This window comes from Jaculus jaculus, chromosome X, assembly GCF_020740685.1.
Source record: "Jaculus jaculus isolate mJacJac1 chromosome X, mJacJac1.mat.Y.cur, whole genome shotgun sequence".
In the NCBI taxonomy this organism is placed as follows: domain Eukaryota; kingdom Metazoa; phylum Chordata; class Mammalia; order Rodentia; family Dipodidae; genus Jaculus; species Jaculus jaculus.
Window position 1 is genome coordinate 5,091,083 of NC_059125.1, and position 21,093 is coordinate 5,112,175.

Consider the following 21,093-nt stretch of genomic DNA (forward strand, 5'->3'; position numbering starts at 1 on the left):
TGCCATCACTCTAATGTGTCTTTAGATTGGTCAGCATGACTGGAGAAGAAACAAGAAGTAGAGGAATAATGTTTGTTTTTTTAAGAAAAAGAAAGAGCGGGCTGGAGAGATGGCTTAGCGGTTAAGCGCTTGCCTGTGAAGCCTAAGGACCCTGGTTAGAGGCTCGATTCCCCAGTACCCATGTTAGCCAGATGCACAAGGTGGCACACGCATCTGGAGTTCATTTGCAGTGGCTGGAGGCCCTGGTGCGCCCATTCTTTCTCTCACTCTCTATCTGCCTCTTTCTCTCTCTGTCACTCTCAAATAAATAAATAAAATAAATGAAAATCTTAAAAAAAGAAAGAGCTGAAGAGGGCTATGGGTGTGGTTCAGCCATTAAAAGTGCTTGCTTGTAAAGCCTGACAGCCTGGGTTCGATTCCACATAACTCCCATAAAACCAAATGTAAAACGTGGCATATGCATCTGGAGTTCATTTGCAGGATTAAGAGGCCCTGACACACTAATAATCTCTCATTCTTTCTCATAAAAATAAGTAATTTTAAAAAGGCAGATGGATGCTGGTGATAACACTCTCTTGGGCAATGGTGAGTGGGTGGAGAGACTCTTTTGAATGGGAAATATTTGCCTAGAAAAATCAATATGGTATTATATGTATTCATATATTGCTCAACTGAAGGACAAACAAAATGTGTCAGGTACCCTCAATGCAATGGATAGCAAAGAAGGATGTTTTCATATGCACTTTCACTGATAAGGATCACTAAAGATATTAGGCCAAAAGAAAAAAAAATCAGTGACAAGATCCCCTCCTGTGTGTTTGCCCTTATGTATGCAGAATAGTCAAATGCATAGAAACAATAAACAACAAGGTATTTTCAAATGAACACAGGCCTTTGACTGTTCAATAGAGTTTTTGTCTGAGAGAATGAGGATAGAAGATATTCTGGAGATTGACAATGGTGATGATCCAAACAATATGAATGTATGTCCTGTTACAGACTGGTCACTATTGAAAGCATATATCTGGAGAATGTCCTTACTTCTAGACTATTCACTATGGATAGCACATATCTCATGACTGAGCTTCCTGCTAGACTATGCACTATGGATGACACATATCAAAAATAATTAAAATGATAAATGTAATGTGATGAATATTTTATAATAATAAAAATATTACAAATAAAAAAATCAATATGGTACCAAGAGGAAGGGGTTGAAGACCCTGTAGCTATGGATGGTGAACTCCCTCAGAGGACAATCCCCTAGGAGTTTACTGAAAGGAACCTGGCATGAGGAAAGGGCAGAAGTCCCAGGCTTCCTTGTGCTCCAAGCCAGCAAAGCTGCCAAAGGTACAAAGAGAGGAAGAAGTGTTCTCCTAGCAGTTTCTTCTGGTGAGAAGCCAGGCATGCCCTGCTTTCCCGGGTCTGCCCACCTGTGTTGTGCTGCTACGTCCTCTAGTGCCCCATCCACTGGCATGGGTGAGGCTGTCTGAGGAGCTGTAGGGCTCTGGAAAAAGACTGCTGCAGCACTGCCTCACCCTACTCCCCGAGGCAGCTCTCTTGCTCCCGTCTGCTTGGTGAGTGCTGATGAAACACTCTTTCAGTGGCTTATTTATTCAGTAACCAAGCAAAGAACATCCCTGAGTCCACATTAATAAATCGACTCAAATCAGGAAGATGAGAGTCAAAGGTGCTTTCACAACAGGAAAGTTAGCGTGGGAGAAGCTGGGGCATCTGGATGGTTCTGTGGTTCTCGGTTTCAGCCAGTAGCTTTGGGAGGCTCCTGAACATGGAGGCAGTAAGTCAGTAGGACTCCCTAGACAGTGGCGACAGTCTGCCTACCCACAGCTTGGTGCACACACACATGCTTGTGGGTCCCGGGAAGTGCTACGCAAGATGTGGTGCTGCTAGCTGCCGTTTCAATGAATTTCAACAAATTGAAAGCGTACAAAGGCTCAAACCTAATGGAAGTTGATATTTCATTCAAGCCCCAAATGGATATTCCTGATGATGGGCATCCCACTTCCAAGCCAAGACTTGTGCTATAATATCTTCATCAAGTGGCTTGCCAAAGGCCCTTGTTCATCAAGCTGAAGCAAAAAGAAAGGGATTGGAACATTACATATGGAGAGCAGGCTTGTAGGAGCTAGGCCTAGAAAGGGTACACATTACGTTCACTCACCCTCTGCTGGCTAGCACTCAGACACACGATCACGCCTAACTTCAGGGGATGCTGGAATCTGCAATATAGGAAGAAGGAGGGACATGTCCAGTGAATTCAGTCAACCACAGCTATTTATATGGAGAATGAGAATCAGCCCTTATTTGGGATACAGTCTAGTCCCAAGGCATATTCAACTCTTCATTACTATTGCCAACAGCTGAGCCAATCATGAAAGCTGAGGTTATTTTGGTGTGTAGCTTCAGAGGATTCAGTCTATGGTTGGTCCAGTTCCTTTGCTGTCTGTGACAAGGTAGCACATTGGGGCCCAAAACCATTCACCTGAGGCTAGAGAGATGGCTTAGCAGTTAAGGCACACGCCTGCGAAGCCTAAGGACCCCAGTTCGATCCTCCAGGTCCCACGTTAGCCAGATGCACTTGGTGGCATATGCGTCTGGACTTTGTTTGCACTGGCTAGAGGCCCTGGCATGCCCGTTCTCAGTCTCTCTCTCTGTGTCTCCCTCCTTCTCTGTGTCTCTAATTAATAAATAAAAGTAAAATCTTTATTTAAAAAAAAACATTCACCTGTTAGTTTGAAAGTGAAGAAGAACGTAAGAGGAAGAATTGGGATATCCTATCTCCTTCCTTTGTGTGCATACTTCTAGTAACTTAAAACCCCCCCCCCATTAGGTCCCTCCGCTTAAAACTCCATTAAAAAGAAGTCTAACCCTGCAATACATGGATGTCTGGGGTACACATAGAAAGCATGAATTGAGCCCTGAAAAGGAAAAGGAACACTTGATTTGGGCTGTGTCTCTCGGGGAGCTACCAGTGGCAGTGACAGTGGTAAGGAAATGCAGGCAAGGCTGGGCCAGGAAACTAAACCTGGACAGGCCTGTCCAAGGTCAAGAAGAAGGCCAAGCAATTCTAAGTTCTGCTTGCAGACAGGAGACAACATCCATTTTCTGCCCTTCCCTGCTCCACCTCTTCCAACACATGCTACCAGGAAACTTTGTTCTCTATTTTCTCCCATTCCCTTAGACCTGCCTTTCCTGCAGTGAATGTTGTTCATGTTCTAGAAAGATCTGTCCCTCCCTCCCATCAAAACAATCATTTCCAGGGGACTCACAGCTTTGTTCCTGCTGGTGGAAGGAATCGAGAAGCAACAATCCAACAAATCAAGTCAAACTAAGGTGGTACCAATCTGCTGGGGTTGCTGAAAAACTGAGAAGAGAAAATAAATGCAGAGTACCTAGCAGGGTGCCTGGCATGTAAGGCAGGGCCTGGTAAATGGTATATCATTATCATCCTGTGAGTGCGTCCAAGAGAGACAGCGGGGAAGCTGTGCTGTGGGAGCTAGCCAACTAAATTGCAAACGAGATTGTTTCTTCCTTTCCTCTTCACCTAAGGATCTCACCATTGAACTGAGGCCACCTGCTCATTGCAACCTATGAAGACGTTAAAACTGTGTTGGTTGAGTTGGTGATCCTTCACTGCACAGTCACTTGTGGAAGAGTGGAACTGAACATCTTTGGAAGAACTGGCCCCTATCTAATGTGTTTAGGATTCTTGTCTCTTCCACAAGACCTTATCAGCCCTGGGCACCAGCTGCCCAGCCAGCTGGCCCCTCCTGTACACACCTGTCCTCTTGTTCCTTTCTTCCATCCTGGAATTTCTGGAACACCCTCCTCTATTCCACCACCGCTTCTGCTGAAATCCTGCTAACATGGCAAGGTCCAGTGCACATGTCACCGGGGCAATAAATGTTTCATGGTGGGAAATCTGAGGGAACAAATCATTGCATGAAACAGGCAAGGAAGAACAGGAATCCACATGACTCCTGATCTGGGCATCACCCTTGAGCATTAGAATAAGACAGGTGGCTTCATTCCTACTTGACTAGCATCAGTGCACACATGGACGTGTGCGTGTGTGTATAAACACATGCATTCCCAAGGCATATTTTCCCCTAAAGCAAATAGGAAATAACACCTATAATCTTCATTGCCAACTAGCCAGATGTTATGCAGCCAATCTTTGTTCCTTCCCTTCTCCAACTTTGCATTGTTTATGCTACATTAGGTCTAACCATGATATTTGCTTTAGGATAAATATAGTGAAGTTCTAGGGACTTGAAAAAAAAATACTCACCATTGCAGAGATTCTTCCAAAGTGTGTTGTCCTGCTCTTGAGAGTGCTGCTTCCAGGCAGATGGGATGCTTCTAAGAAAACAGAAAGAAGTCTTCCTGTTTAAAAAGATGAACACTCTCCCTCCCCTTCCCTGCATTGTCTGCGTACTTCTCAGGTCAAGGTTATTATTATTATTATTTTTAGGCAGTATGCAGCTGATGCAGTAGTGTTTATTTATTGTTTTTTGGGGGGGCGTGTCTGACTTGGAACACAAGATCAGCAGAGAAGAAAACTCCCTCTGTGATTCATCTCAGGAACATCTTGTATTGTAGCCAAAACAAATAATATTAAAGGAACTTTCTGGAGAGGCTAGTTATATTTTAGCAAAGGAGTACGTCAGCTAAGCTGATCATCACTTGAACATTTTCTTTTGGAAAGATAGTCATCTCTGTCCTCCTGTGTGCCTTTCTCTTTATGAGGTCACGAGTCACATGCCTCATGACCCGATTCCTTTGCGGCATGGATATCATTACTATAGCATTGTGTCTTCTTCATATTGGGCATAAAAGTGCCACACATTGGGGAAACACCTGGTCATGGGGGGCTCAATTAGTGATATTCAGCTAATCACATAGTAAGCACTGGAGCTTTTCAGGGCATAGTTGATATAGTAGGTACTGTTGGTGCCCTGTCATGTTCACTCACATTTGCCCCTATAAATACCTGTGTCTTTCCCTGAAAGTTTGTTTTGGGGGTTTGGTTTTGTCTCAGGAATAACTTGGCCTGCCCTGCATGGTATAGTAGCTGGCAGTACTAAGTAATGAACACATCTTCCAGGAACAGCCCTTGATCAGTCGTGATTGTAGTTGGTGTCTAAACCCTAATTTCTGACATAGCTTTGAGGAATGCATTCAGCACTGTCTCCTGGCATTCCTCAGTGGAACAGAGCTCCAGTTGCACACAGTGATAGCTTGCTTGATAAGTTGGTTTCCTTCCTTTCCTGAATCACTGCTTCACACCTCTATTGGTGTTTTGTTATCTTATCCTAAATGCACTTCTTTCAGTCAAATACTTGCCTGTGGTCTTTTCACAGGGGAACCTCAAACTAAGATAACTAGCCAGTTAGGCTCACTCAAAACCAACTGCCTCCTCTCTGCATCTTCCTCGCCATGTTCATCATCTTGGCCAGTGGCCATTGTGGTTGCAGCCTTTTGGTAGCACATTGTTCATGGGGTGCAGTCCTGTACTTCTGCATTGGGTGCAGTCCTGTACTTCTGCATGGGAACCTAGCAAGGTAGAACTGAGTTTCAGGAGGCAGCCAGTTCAGTAAGAGGGTCCTGTGCCATGAAGTATAGACAACTGTGGATACTGCTAACATCTCCACACTAAAAGGCACACAATCAGTAAGTTTATTTTAGATGAAAAATAAATGTGCACCAATTGAATCTGTGAAGGATTGGATAACTGATTCATTTTTATGTCCTTTCTTAGCTCTTAGTGCCTAAAGGTTAGAGTCATGTTCCACTTAAAAAAAAATATCTATAAGAGCGAATTGGCATATGGGCATGTCAGGGCCTCTAGCTATTGCAAATGAACTCCAGATGCATGTGCCATCATGTGCATCTGGCTTATGTGGGGACTGCGGAATCAAATTTGGGTCCTTAGGGGTGGCAGGCAAGTGCCTTAACTGCTAAGCCTTCTCTCCAGCACCCCCCATGTTCCACTTTTAACAGAAGCAGCAAACTTGGACATTAGTTGTGGGCACCTGTTTCTACAGAAAGACATCAAGACAAATGGGAGGTTCTTCCTCATGACTGATGTCTTGAAATTCCTCAATTAGAGTTCTGTTTCTGTCCATAGCTCTATCACTCCTGGGTTCCATTTGTTATACCAATAAAGGGAGCATAATACTTGAGCCTTATCAGTCATGTACCTTAGTGAGAGTTAGACGGATCATTGAGGATGAGTTTATCAGCTTCTTTCTGGAAAATCCAATTTTAATGGGAAATACTAAATCCTGACCGCCCAAGAAGGAATAGGAAGTGAAGGGAGACAAAACTGATTAGAAACAAATAGAAGGTGAATTGATACTATTTTGTCCTAGGACAGATAGCACAGCCAAGTCCTAAGTGAATGTGCGTGATGATTTTGACAGCAGGGGAGAAATGAGGGCCAATTTCCTTATGCACCTGTGCTGCTAGTACTTGTGAACCATGTACTATTTTTCAGTAAGACCCCAATGCTCTGAGTTGCTCCACTTGCACATCTTCTTCCACCACACTGTGGAGGGACCAAGCTGTGACAGCCTTGCAGCTTGACATGGTGTCCTTGTTGCCTATCAAAGAACTCTCATCCCACGTTATTAGCACAGCTTCCCTCAACTTCAGCGCTTTAGCATTCTTCTGGCAAAGCAATCTCTCTCTCATTTGGACCTATGAACACTCGTTAATATTCTCTCCTCCTAGTTCTGCCATTCCAGAACATCTCTTTCATTTTTCCTTCTTATCTTTCCCCTCTTCCTCTACTCCTCCATACATCCCTTGACTTAGTGAGTGACAAAATGACCCTATTACCACTGGAAAGTAGGGAAAGAGAGTACTTAGGCCCTTGTGCAAAAGAGAAGGAAAACTGAAGGATCTGAAGTGAAACTATGTGTGTTAATCAGGGTTCTCTACGGGAACAGAACCATAGAATGAGTGTGTATTATAAGTGAAATTTATTAGATTAGCTTACAGGACACAGGCTGAGCAGTTGAATTATAGCTGACCACAGGTTGGAGACTTGGAGAACCTGGTAGGTTCTCAGTCCACAAGAATGAATGTCTCAGCAGTCCCAATCTGGCACCAAAGGCCTGTGGGATATCTGGAAAGCTGTTGGTCTTCAGTTCACATTGAAAGGCTGATGAAGCTGGGTTCCAGTGCCCACCAAAGATAGCAGCAACATGGTAGATTTGTGCACCAGTTGTAAGTTGTAAAAGCGTCCAGGCAGAAGGCATGACTTTCCCTGGAACCTCTTTAGCTATAGTCTGTCACTGTAAGGGTGCTCATGCTGGGAGTTCTTCCTTCCTCCATCAATTCTTCCTGGAGATGCCCTCACAGACCCAGCCTAGGGCTGTGTGCCTTACATGATTCCTAATCTGACCAAGTTACCAACAGACTTTAGCCATCACACTATGCATAGCCAAAAAGACCTTTGAAAGTGCTTCCAAATCCATAAGCCAGACACATGAAGTCCTAGCTACTGTTCTTTTTCCTTAAATTTCCAGTTCGAAAGAGAAATAGATGTTCTTATTTATTTCTTGGGTTTTATGTTACTATTTCAAATATGATGACAATGGCAATGAGAATAATAAATGTGAAGACAATGTAAATTGGAGTTATCATAGTGATGATGATGGTGATGATGATGATGATGCAGCCAATGAAGAAAGTGATGAGGACAGTGGTGATGGCCTTGATCTACTGAGCACTATCCATGTGTCAGGCACTGTGCCAAGCATTTCATTTAGATTAACTTCCTTAATTGCTATAACCATCCTGCATTAGAGATCTTCATTTTTTGTGGATGTGTGTGTGTGTTCATTGATGTGTGATTGTGGGTGATTATATTCCATGATAGGTGTGTGAAGGCAGGAAACAACTTTGGGGTCAGTCTTCACTTTCTGCCTCATTTGAGGCTCACTCTGTCTTTCTCTCTCTCTCCTTGTCTCCCTCTCTCTCTCTCTCTCTCTCTCTCTCTCTCTCTCTCTCTCTCTCTCTCTCTCAATGTTGCTATTGACTGCTGTACTCACCATGAGCTTCCAAGCTTCCAAGGAAATTTTTCTGTTTCCATCTTCCAACGTGTGTGAGGATTACAGAAGCCCACCACTGGCTTTTTGTATGGGGTCTGGGGACTGAGTCCAAGTACTCAGCCTTCAGTGGTAAGCACTTTATCCACTGAGCTCTGTCTCCAGTCCTATTTTTTTTAATTCTCTTCTCACATAGAAGTAAATCAAGGCTTATAATTAACTTGCCCAAGATCACACAGCTGGCAAAGTTAGTAGAAGCTGAAGTTTGAGTCTCAGACTGTCTAGGCTCAAAGCCTTCCCTCCTAAGCATTCTCATAAGGGTCTAGTACCCAGGGGTGAGCCAGAATTTTCTCCATGCCAGTGGTTGATGAGAGGTTCACAAGTCTTAAAAGAATGAGAAAACCTAAACTCCAATCCTTTGTGCTGTATAATTCTGCACCCCCTTCCTTCCAGTGACCCCTCAGAGGGTCTATTTCTGGCATACTGGTTTCTGGAAAATGTCCTGCTAATGACACAGGATTATAAACAATCTTTTTCCCAGAACAAAAATTTAACCTTTGTCTCTCAATCTGATTAGAAGTATTTTCTCTTCAAGAGGCAGGTTTTCTCCCCCTCTTCCTATTCCCAATGTAAGAAGTTTCGTTGTTGCCAGAAAAAAAAAAAAATTCTCAAACTATAGCTCTTCAGATGATAGACCCTGGCTTGAGACCTTAAACATGACTTGGACTTCTGTGAAAATAGACTGGAGAGTTCAGGCACATGAGGATGTTTGGGGCCTGAGTGTCTGGTGGAAAGCTGTAGAGCCCTGGATAAATGAAAGGACCACTACTTGGTGACTTACACAGTCCACTATCCAGATAAACATGCACCGTCATCCCCGGAGTACTTCCTGATGTTCTCCTATGATGCTGAAGCAGGCTTCTCACCTTCCACGGAAGCTCGTGCAGTGTTAAGGGGGCACATCTTCCCTCTTCATGTCAGGGGAAGCCCTCAGAGGAAAATAAGCACCCTGTTTCCTTAGAGACAGCTTTACCCTCCAAAATTCTCTAAGGACTGACATTCTTCTTTTAGATACTTATTCCTTTATCTCTAAAAGAAATATGGGCTTTGAAGGAGCCCTGGAGAAAGCTTGATAACCTTGGGAGAATATGGATTTGGTTAAGGCCTTGAGAATGGACTCAAGAGAGAAGGCAGTGGACCTTCAGAGAAAGTGGTTTCAGGCAAAGGATAGTTAATGCAGGCCTGACTCACAGTAGGTACCCAAATCATGTTTGAAAGAGTGAATGAATGAATGGATCTGATATCTTCCTTTTGTCCCACACAAAGGCCTATGTAGTCCCAAAGATCACTGCAGACCTTTTAAAGGCAGGCTAAAATGTAGTTGATGGACGCAATGTGACATGTACCAGAGAGGTTCAGTGCCTTCTCGTCAGTCTCCCATACTCCTCTTCTGCTCTGGTAGGACCCAAAAAAGACTTGAAAAAAAAATCAGGCCTGTGAACTGTTGGCTTCCCTCCTCCAGTTTTATTTGGTTGCAAACAACTGCTCATCCTTCATACCTAAACCAGTGCCTTCTTCTGTAGCTCTGGGGAATTCTGAATTTCACTCTTACCCCATAAGATCCACTTGCTTCTAGGGCATCTGAGTGAGAGGAGGACCGTAGATATTTTACCTGAGTTCTAAGAGCTTTATACTAGTCATGAAAATCTCATGGGTGCCTTTTTTATTATGTATGTGTGGTTGTGTATATGTGTGTGGAAGCCAGAAAATAGCCTCAGGTGTTGTTCCTCATTACCATCCATCTTATATTGAGGAAAGGTCTCACCGAGTGGGCTAAACTAGCTGGTCAGTGAGCCCCAGGGATCCACCTATCCCCAGTGCTTGTATTATAAATGGGTGCTACCATATCTGGCCTTTTGCCATGGATTCTGGGCATGGAATTCAGGCCCTTATGCTTGCGAGGCATGTGCTTTACCCACTAAGCTATTGCCCTAACCCATCATGTGTGTCTTGACTCTCTGATTTCTATTTCAATGACAACAATTCAAGGGGGCTATTTATTCTTGAAGAAGCTCCTTGCTCACCAAATCTTTTTTTTTTTTTTTTGGAAGTTTTGATAGTTGCATTAAACTTTCCCATGTACTCTGGTGTTAGGTGCCAGTTAAAATAGAGATGTTCTTGGGGCTGGAGAGATGGCTTAGCGGTTAACCGCTTGTCTGTAAAGCCTATGGACCCCCGTTCGAGGCTCAATTCTCCAGGACCCACGTTAGCCAGATGCACAAGGTGGCGCATGCGTCTGGAGTTTGTTTGCAGTGGCTGGAGGCCCTCGTGCACCCATTCTCTCTCTCTCTCTCATTCTATCTGCCTCTTTCTCTCTGTGTCACTCTCAAATAAATAAATAAAAATGAACAAAAATATTTAAATAGAGATGTTCTAATCTCAGGTTCCTGTACTCCACAGATTAGACTCAAATGTGCCTCAGTATCCTTTGTCATTTGTAGTGAAGGCAGAGTATATAGGTAACATGATTCAGGGTAGGAACACAGGTTTGATACCCAGTGTACACTGTACTCTGTGAACTTGAACAAGTCACTTGACCACTGAGTGTCAGCTTCCTACTCTACAAAACAGGAAGGGTAGACTGGGCTAGGGCCTCATCTGGACTTGTTCAAGCTGAGAAACTCTGGAATGCTCACTGAGACCTCTCTTGCAAAATGATAACATTTCATTTGTATAGTCCTGTCAGAAAAAAGTGAACATATAGTGGGTTACACATCCATCCATACACACATTATTATATTACATATGTCTTCTTATTTTTATATACCACATGTACTACCACAATAGTAATGAGATGATAAAGCAAGTACAAATGACTTTTATGGTACCTCAGTGCATCAACTCTCCACCTCCTTTCAAGATGATCTTGAAACTCTTGGCGTCAATGGCCACTCCATGATGCTGGGATTCACCTCTTCCACTTTCCGCTAATACCAGTTCAGACCTAATGTTTTCACTCTATCCTCTCTGACATGACTTTTTCATACTACTGCTTATCCCACAGGGGTTGAAATCTGTGTGGCCATTATGGTTTTAACAAATTCATTAGTGGGTTGGGTGACTCATTTCTAAAGTTAATTTGGGTCATCGTGTTCCCCTCAGAGGGCTGTATAGCTCTCCGTGTGTAAAAGACAATCAACTACAAGGCAGGTGACTATTCTGTGTGTTCTTTATATTTTAACCAATTTGGGAATGTGTTCAAGTGTTCAAGTGGTAATTATGTTCATAGCTTTGATTAAAATTTTAAAAAGGCCCGGTGCTGGTATTTAAAGCTGCAAAAATTCAGTCACTGGGGCAAGTCATTGACAATTATTATACCCTATAGGGAGAGGAAAGCAATTTCTTACCCAGTTGTAATTACTTCTTAGATATTTAGTGCATTCTATGCCCTGAGTGGTGAAAAAATATGTGTGTATGTATGTATATTCATGTACATACATACATATTAGTCAAGAACAAAAATATGTTCTTTTTTGAGTCATAGTGAATGGTTGGCAATTTTTATGCATGACTTGGTTATTCATTGAAAGTGTGATGTAAGTTCTAGGTCAAAAATAGAAAATAGACTCAGAACCTCAGAATAAGTAATGGATGGCAGGGTGCAGTATTCTTAGCAGAGGTCTCTAGTAAGCAGCCTTGCAATAGGGAGAGACTTTTCACCTCTTTGTGGGGGTGGGGCACATGGAGAGACACTGTGAGGGCTCAGGGGAAATTGAGGGAGTTGAAAATGATGATAGTTTTAGTTGTTTCTGTAAAGTAAAATTAATTACTAAGAAGGTTGGGTTCCCTAGCTATCCTGTACTCTGGCTTTAGATTAAGGGTTCTTAGCCTGATCGTCCATTAAAATCACCTAGATCTATCAAACTTGCATGTGATTCTGTTGCAGCTGCTCCAAGGACCCTGCTTTAAGCAATAAGGAGATAGGCAATCCCACGTTAACCAGAGATAATTGGTAGCTGATAAATGCTCCATAAAAACAAAAGCAATCAGTGTTTTACCATTGGGAAACACATATGTTGAGAAAACTCCCAGGATATACACTCATGCATCACATAACAATGCTCTGATCAATGCTGGACTGAGGCACAATGGTGGTTCCATACAATTTTATCTCCAAGTAACATCATAACCAGTTTGTGCACTCACACTCTGTGGTATTTGCACAGCGATGAAATCAGCCAGCACTATAGTTCTCAGAATGTCTTACTGTCACTAAGTAACATGTGACAATCATTTAAAGAATGGTTGTTTTTAAGGGAAGAAAATGGTCTTCATTAGAAAAAATCTAGAAGAGGTTTATTTCAGTGGAATAGAAGAGCAGGCCACATCTGCAGCCTGTTGGGGAGATGGAGAGCATCCCCCAGGGCAGACATGAGGCCATGGCTCCTCAAGACAATTCAAAGTGGGATAGGGACTAGAGGAAGAGACTTTAAAAGAGCAGATTTTGCTAATCCTTAATCTGCCCAAAGTATCTCAGGTCACTAAAGTTGCTTCCTCTGAGGCTAAGAGTACTTTCTGAGTGATCTTAGTCCAGTAATCTCAAGGGCTTCACAGGGCTTTCAGGCAACAGTGGCTTCTATCTGGAGTTTCTATGAAGTCAGCCCCCTCCCACCTACTCTCCACATTAAGATAGCCACTTGAAAAGCCTTTGCTAGCAGGTTCCTGGTGATTCAGTTCAGGCAACATGTGATAATCTCTATAGTGGTTTCTATGGTGATGATGCTTCCAATTCACAAAGTATAATCAAACCCTTCTCTAGAAGGTGAGCTGGGCCTCTAAGAGGGCCTCCTCATGTGCCCTGTAGATTCCTGGCTCAATAATCAAACTTGGTCAGAGATGGGTTTTGGATCTCATTCTGGGACATTCTGAGCTCCATTCCGTTTGAATTGGTTCAGGGTCATCAAGATAATTGAGAGTGTGGCTAAAGACATTAGGGATAAGGATAATGGGATATTTTCAAGCATGTCTGTGTGTGTATGTGAGAGGGGGGGGGGAGAAAGAGAGAGAGTTCATACATCTTTCTCTCTCTCTCTCTCTCTGTGTCTATGTATGTGGGAGAGTTTGTACCTCTCTCTCTCTCTCTCTCTCTCTCTCTCTCTCTCTCTCTCTCCCCCTCTGTGTGTGTGTGTGTGTGTGTGTGTGTGTGTGTGTGTTGGAGAGAGAGAGAAAGAGAGAGAGAGAATATTAATACTAAATGTTCACAATCAAGAAATAGATGAACTTTAGGACCTGGAAAATAGTCTAAATTATCTGAGTGGTCAAGTGTTCTGCTTTTTAAATTAAGGCACATTAAGGATGAGATCTCTTTATAAAAACATTAACATGTATGTAAGCCTACAGGCTGGATGAAGTAGGTTCATGTGCAAAGTTCTGGAAGAGGTGCCTGAGAGGTAGCATGGCTTGTGTGGGTACCCAGTGGATGCAAATGTGGTACATGCCACTGACTGAATACCCGGGGGATGTGCTTGAGGTCAGCTTGTTCGCCAATGTAGCTCCTTATAAGGAAAGCAATCATCCTGTTTCTTTGTCCTGGGTATGGCCGACCAACACAGGGAGGCTTCAGACTCCCATCCACTGGGCTCTTCCTTTCCATGTAGTACTTCTATACCTACTGTCTCATTATAGCCCCTTGCTATAAAGGCAGTTAGTTGCTGTCGTCATACTCTCCTTCGGGCCTAAACATATTCTCTTTCCTGAAAGAACTTGGGGACGTCTGTAGCAACCATCCTTAGTGAGCTTCAGGCTTTCAGGGCCAGTTTGTTCATCTAGTAAAAGGATTGGGAATAGGTAAAAGGAGCTCTTAATGCCCTTGCCTCTTAAAACATAGCATGATTCTTTGTCCTGAGACCAAAGGATGTGGATAAGAATACCAGGCTCTGGGAGCCTGAATTACTCATTCACATACAAAGTCATTCAGAAAACACTTCTTAGGCACCTACTATTCACTAAATACAGTGACAGATTCAAGGAGGGAGACAATCTCTCACTCCTGGAGAAATAAGGAAATAGGCAAGCCAGTATGGGGACAGGGACCGGACCAGACAAAGTTTTGAGGCTCCTGTGAGTGCTCAATGAAGGTGGATGAAAGGAAGTGACTTTAAAAATTAACCTCCAAAGTCTGACCAATGAACTAGGTAAACATACGAGCCAGAGGGCTCCAGGCTGAGGGTCAGATAAAAGAAAGAATTGGTCTCAGCATTATTAATTAGATCTTTGTAATATAACAATTGTTGAACCCCACAATTTCCAAGCCCAGGTACTATCCCAGACCCTTCCTTACTTGCCACTTACCTTAAAGTATCCATCTTGGGGATATATAGATTAAATCGGTATTAGGCCCTATCAACTGGCTGAGGACCAAGAGAATAAGGAATTCCAGTGACATGAGCATTCAGATTTCCATGTTCTACTGAGCCATACAGCTGCCATTTTCTGGACCCATTTGCTTGCCTGTCTATCTCTGTCTCTCTGACACACACTGCCATAATAGCACAGGCAGACTGATTGGGTGACCTCATTTAAGCCCATTTGAAAATGTTGTTTTGTAAAACCCAAACACAAAGTGCTCCCTGCTACCTCTGGAGAAATCCCCACCTCCTCTGCTTGAGAATAATTCAGTGGCTGCTGTGATGCTCCTCGATTTCAAGAGGTCCCCAGCCCACTTTCTGCCCACATTAATCAGCAGTTTGGCTGAGTGGGAAGGACGGGCCTTCTCCTTCCTTGCAGTGATTAGCTGCCTTCTGGACTCATCCTTAGGGGCAGAAACTTGCCCTTTGAACCCTCAATCCATGAGCTGCTTTTGATTCTTAGCACATCACTAGGACTTCTAGCACCAGCTCCACACATGGTCACCTCGATTCAGTTGGCTGCTGACCCAGAGCTGGAGGAGCTGTCTGCTGACAGGTTGAACAATGTGTGTGTGTGGGGGGGCGGTGAGGTAGGTACCAGAGGAAAAGAGATAGAGCCTTTATGAATGTGGAAGCTGCATTGTGGAAGCTATGCTCCCATTTGTTTTGCCCGGGTAACCCTAGGTACAGTGCTGTAGCTGGTGCAGACTGAGTGGAAGAACACAGCCTGTCCCAATGGACCAGTGGCTCTCCAAAGAAGTAGCTTATGGTGCTCCTGAGATTCCTATGGCTGACGATGATCATGTCCAGCGAGGTTAAAGGACAGCTCTGACCAACGGCTTCCTTTCCCTTTGCTTCTATATTGCAAACTGCTTCCCTCGTCCTGTTCACTGGCCTGGCCTGCAGCCCATTCCACTTATTAGCCCTGTTTCCAGAGATGAAGAAACCCTAAAAATGGACCTGAGAGCCTTCCTTTTTTTTAGAAAGAGAGAGAGAGAGTATTAACACTCCAGGGCCTCAGCCACTGCAATCAAACTCTAAACACTTGCTCCATCCAGTACAGATGTACAACCTTGCACTTGCCTCATCTGTGTACCTGGCTAACATGGGATCAGGAGAGTCAAACGTGATTCCTTAGGCTTTGCAGGCAAGTGCCTTAACCGCTAATGCATCTCTCTAGCCCTCTGTGAGCCTTCCTATTGTGACCTGGGGACAAAAGGGTATATGGAAGTAGGTTGAGAGGATTCCTTGCTTGTAGTCCTCCAATAGTACCACCAAAGCCACTTCAGGCTGCACTCAAGGACAGGGTCTCTATTGAGAAGGGAGACAGAAGAAGACCATGTAGAAGAAAACAAGAAAAGAGACCAGATAATGGATTCATGAATTTTCTGAGAAGAACCTGGAGTCCACTTTGACGAGATCTTAGGCTCAAGTAGTCTTTCCTTCCAGCCTCCATAGTCACATGCACTCTGTTTTGAAGGAAAGACTGTGGGGATTACACTTGCCAAAATTCATAGAGAGGTGAACAAAGATAACTGTCATATCCCCCTTAAGGCTTCACCTTTTTCTGGGGAATGGGTTTGGCCAAAGTACCTATGATTGGCCTGGAACTCTACTCCAGCCTCAGCATACTATTAAGCTAGTTATTTAAACTTCCTATGAAATCCGTTTTCTCATCAACAACATGGGAATAATTCTAGACCTCTTCTGGCAAGGTCATTCTGAGAATTGAGCAAAGTCATGCATGAGAAGTTCTCAGCAGAGAGTGTGGCACATAACAAACATGCAATGTTTTTGGTTCTTGCTGCCTGAGAGAGGAGCAGTGACTTGGGAGAAGGAGGGCTCTGGAGGAAGTATCAGGCCTAGATCAGGGTCAGGCAGGGATGGAGGTGTTTCCCAGGAAATGAAGCATTGCGAGCTGGCACCTGAGTTGAAGGTGTCTGAAAGGAGCAGATAGAGGTTTCCCTCTCCATCCAGAAGGTTTCCCTCTCTCCCTTTGGTTTGAGGGAAGCATATATAGATGGAGGCCACCATTTCTAGAAGGGCTTTAGCTTCAGAGCTGGATAACCCGAGCCCTGCTTCCCTGCATACACACAGGAAGCCCAAAGATATCAGAAAACAGTCTTGGCTTCTGCTAAGCTTTCTCCTGGCCATCAAAATTGATTTTGAGTGGGTGACTTCCTTGACCATCATCAATCCCACCTCAGCTTTTCCTCATCTCTCCCTGGGGGGCTCTAGCCACTGTGAGGGACATGTTGTACCCTTCTGGAGGAGGCTTTAGGTTCATAGGGTCTTCATAAGGCTGTGTACCAGTGAAACAAAGATTTATCCTGCCGCTGCTGCTACCGTCTCTTCTGCCATGTCTTTGGTGCCTTCTGACATTAACAAATATCTATCTGACCAAAGGCATATGACTTCACTATACCATAGTCTTCATAAAAGCAGGAACCTTGTTTCTTGTTTAGGATTTCAATTGTAGACCACAGTAGAGTGTTAGCATGCAAATAAATTGATCATATGGATTAATGAATCCATGTTTGTGTGGGAATGAATGGTGTATTGAAAATCTGACATTTTCTAGGCTGAATTAAGAGCCACTTCTCTCATGAAGAACCAGGCCTTTCAGATGAGGTAAGCTCTTAGCCTTTCTGGACACAGGCTACATCCAAATTCTACTCAAAGGGGATTACTGACCACCAGCATACGGAGTCAACTTGTGGTTTCCAGAAGGCGTTCTGCCCATAGGTATAAAGGCCCCGAGAATGCTCCTTTAGGAGCACTGAAGTGTACCCTACCAAAGCTATTTACACACCATCCTTGCCATTCTCTTTCCCACGCCTCTGTTCTCCCCCCATCCTTTCCATTCTCCTATCCCTTTAACTCCTCTTTCCCTTCCCCTACTCCTTCCTCAGAAAAACTTCTTGTTCTCCACACCTGACACATTTTGGTTGTTTAGAAATATCACAGAGTGTTCATTTGTTAAAGCTGCCTTCCTGCAGTGAGACATTGTTCATTTATTTCTAACACCACAGGCTACTGCCCTACCTCTCTTCCTTATTTGGGGGATTGTAATGGCAATTTGGGGGTGAGGAAAGGAGAGAAAGATGACCATAGGACTAAAGCCTATACAAGCAAGAATGGTTAGGTCTAGAATCTGAGTTGCCCCAAGCTTGTTCAACAAAACTGAGGATTATTGAATTATTATTGAGCCCAACCAGGCCTCAGGGCTACACAGATCCCTGAGTTAGATATGGTGCCTGCCTTCTCCATGGTAACGAGGCTAAATATGGACGTGTTTCCATGGAGAGCCATAGCACAGCTACAGCCCTGCTTCCTCCAGGAAGCACACGTGCTGGGCTTCTTTTTGCCTCCCATGAAGTCTTTGATACATGCCTCCGACATCAAGAACATCTCTCTCACCTTTGAGAATATTTGTTCCCAGTAAATGTTCTGTTTGTCCATCCCATCAACATCCTCTCCTCTTGGCAGCTAGATGTTGGGAAAGGCTGCTGTTCAGACAGATGGACAGATGAGGTGATTAGGAAAGTGATGCTGGGCCTGATCAGTCATGCAAGTCTTTCCATCTTCACATTGCTTTGGGGAATGGGTTTTTCCATTCCTCAAAATGTCATTAGTTGGAGGGAGACCATGAGACAACTGCAACGACCCTTGTGTAAATGTGCTGCTCTTTCAAACAGCATACCTCCTTTGGAAGACTTAGTGCTACAGAGTTTATGAAATGCTTTCTGAAGTTGTCCATGATTTAAAATCATTCCATAATTAGTGGTACAAAGAATATTCACATGTGGCAAAACGTTTTATTTTTCCTTAGGCAAAAGTAAGTCTAGGCACTGCTTATGTGAATTTGAACAAGTCAAATTTCTGTATAGCTTAATTTTCTGATATAGCAATGTGGAACGGAACATTGTTTTTGTTGAAGGCTAAAGATATAAGCTGAGTATTAGGCTTAAAATATCCTGTTTAACATCACTTGGGTATTTAGAGATTACATCACTCATGTTTATAACTGAAGCATCTGCTAAACTGGGTCTCTCCAACCACAGCTGATCATATGGGTGTGTTCATGCATGTTAGGAAATATCTGTAATGTGAATGTATACATAGGGAGCTGAGTTGTGCTCCCCTGTTAACCTAGATATGGAAATGTTTTAAAGACTGTAGAGATTTCATAAGGCAATTCTAAACAGTCTCTTAAGAAAGATTCATATTGTGTGTTCTGTGTTGTAGGCCAAGTGGCATCAGAGCCAAGTGATGGATGACCTGCAGTCCCAGAACCTGTCCATGGACATGAACGACTCCTCTCCTGCTTTGGCCAATAACAGACTGGAGAATGGCATGGCCCAGCTGATCACCACTGAGGCTTGGAACATCAACTCCACTGACCTGGTAAAGAAGGCTCTGGTGACTGTGCCGGCCCCATCCATTCTGAACCCCCCAGCTGAGTCCCAGAGTGGCATGGCTCTGAAGGTGGCGGCCACTGTTCTACAGCCCCTGTGCCTTGGGGAAAGCCCAGTGGTGATGCCCATTCACATGCAAGTGGAGGGAAGCTCTGCACCAGAGCTCAACCCCAATGGCAACGCCACTTACGTCATGACCACGCAGGGCCCAGTGCAGTTGCCTGTGGTGTTGGAGCAGCACGTTTTCCAGCACCTCAACTCCCCTCTGGTCTTGCCCCAGGAGGCCCCGTGTTCCTCCAGTTCTATCCACAACAACCTCTTCCAAGGGGCTGAGGACCCCGAGGCACAGCCTCAGCTCCTGGACCTGAGAATTCCCAGCCAGCCACAGGAGTCCACGTTGCCCTTTGAAGCTGTGCTGCAGAATTTTTTCCCCTCCCAGGGCTCTCTAGGCCCTCCACCCTGTCAGCCTCCTCCTGGGTATGCTCCAGCACCTCCACAGCCCTTTAACTCCCCATTGTCACCCCTGGTCCCACCAGCCACCCTCTTGGTACCCTACCCTGTGATCGTTCCCTTGCCAGTGCCAGTCCCTATCCCCATCCCCATCCCAGTGCCTCAGAGTTCTGAATCCAAGTTCAGCCCCAGTTTCCCCAAGCCACCACCTTCCTTCAGTCTACACTCCTTTAAAGGCGCCCAGGCTCCTCTGGAAAAGGATGAACTGAAGCCCTTAGACATCCTCCAGCCAAAGGAGTATTTCCAGCTCAGCCGCCACACAGTCATCAAGATGGGGAGTGAGAATGAGGCCCTGGATCTCTCCATGAAGTCAGTGCCCTGGCTCAAGGCTGCTGAAGCCAGCCCCCCAATCTTCCAAGAGGACGCAGCCCTAGACCTGTCTCTGGCAGCCCATCGGAAGTCTGAAGCTTCCTCTGAGACACCCTATGACAGCAGCAGGTCCACAGATGACCATGGTCACACCATGATGGAGAAACATCCCAGTAACATGGAAATGCCCTTCGCCCCCAGCACACTCCACGAGGCCTCAGCCATGATGGATGGTCACAACAGCAGCAGCAATGCCACTGAGATGGTCAGCCAGCCCAGCCACCCCAGCAGTGAGGTCAAGGCTGAAAGTAACATTGAGCTTGTAAGTGAGTCCCAAGCAGCTAAGGTCATTGTTTCAGTTGAAGACGCTATGCCTACCATCTTCTGTGGTAAGATCAAAGGCCTCTCAGGTGTGTCCACCAAGAACTTCTCCTTCAAAAGAGAAGACTCTGTGCTTCAGGGATATGACATCAACAGCCAAGGAGAAGAATCTATGGGAAATGCTGAGCCTCTTAGGAAACCTGTCAAAAACCGGAGCATAAAGTTAAAGAAAGTGAACTCCCAGGAAATACATATGCTCCCAATCAAAAAACAAAGGCTGGCCACCTTTTTTCCAAGAAAGTAAATAAGGGCTCTGAAAAAAAATTTATGAGTATAACATGGGGAAAGGTGCATTGGTTTTTTTAAAAAGGCATTTAAAACAAAATATCTTTGTTAATTATTTTGGGGAGTAGGTGGAGAACAGAAAGGCAAATTGGCTGTAGAGGCCCTGTAAGCTAGTATCATTTTGTTTTTTAATTTTTGACTTTTCACAAATGAGTAAATAAGAGCAACCTATTTTTCAAGCAGATTGCACATTTTTTGCAGCTTTAATGGAATATTGGGTGAATCAGAGGGGTAAAAAAGCTATTTTCATTGCCACAAAGTGCTTTGATGATGTAATACCTAATAAAGGGTAGGATGAATATTTCACAATAAAAGTTTGTTTGCACTAATTGGTTGCAGTATTCTGTCATTTATAAAATTTACATTTCTTAACTGTCATGGTTGGCCCAAACTTTTGTTTATAAAGAGCTGCAGTTTATCAGTGTTTAGAGACCTAAGCTCTTCAGGCACACTGAGAAATATTGTCCTGTACCCCATAAACAGAGGATTAGGAATATGTACGGCCTAAAGCAAGTCACTTTTCCCTCTGGGCTTTGCATATTTTAGTTGGTAAAATTGTGGAGATGAGTTTCGAGTGTTTTGAGTTCACATAGGTCTTGAGTTTATTGAACCCCATGACTGGAATTTCTAGATGCTAAAACAAATGAATCTGAGAAGAAAATGTACTTTTGCTTGATATGGTGCCCCATGCTTGTAATCTTA

The 21,093-nt window shown here is 44.1% G+C and overlaps 1 protein-coding gene across 2 annotated transcripts in view; it reads left to right on the plus strand.

The window, feature by feature from the left end:
- Rai2 (retinoic acid induced 2) overlaps positions 1 to 20,720 on the plus strand; it is a 72,276-nt gene extending 51,556 nt beyond the window's left edge. For both annotated transcript variants that reach the window (XM_045140570.1, XM_004667921.2), the window contains exon 2: positions 18,737 to 20,720. In XM_045140570.1, coding sequence (XP_044996505.1) covers positions 18,761 to 20,350 — 1,590 coding nt within the window. In that variant the 5' untranslated portion in view covers positions 18,737 to 18,760 and the 3' untranslated portion in view covers positions 20,351 to 20,720. The remainder of the gene's footprint in view (positions 1 to 18,736) is intronic.
- The last annotated feature ends 373 nt before the right edge of the window (positions 20,721 to 21,093 follow it).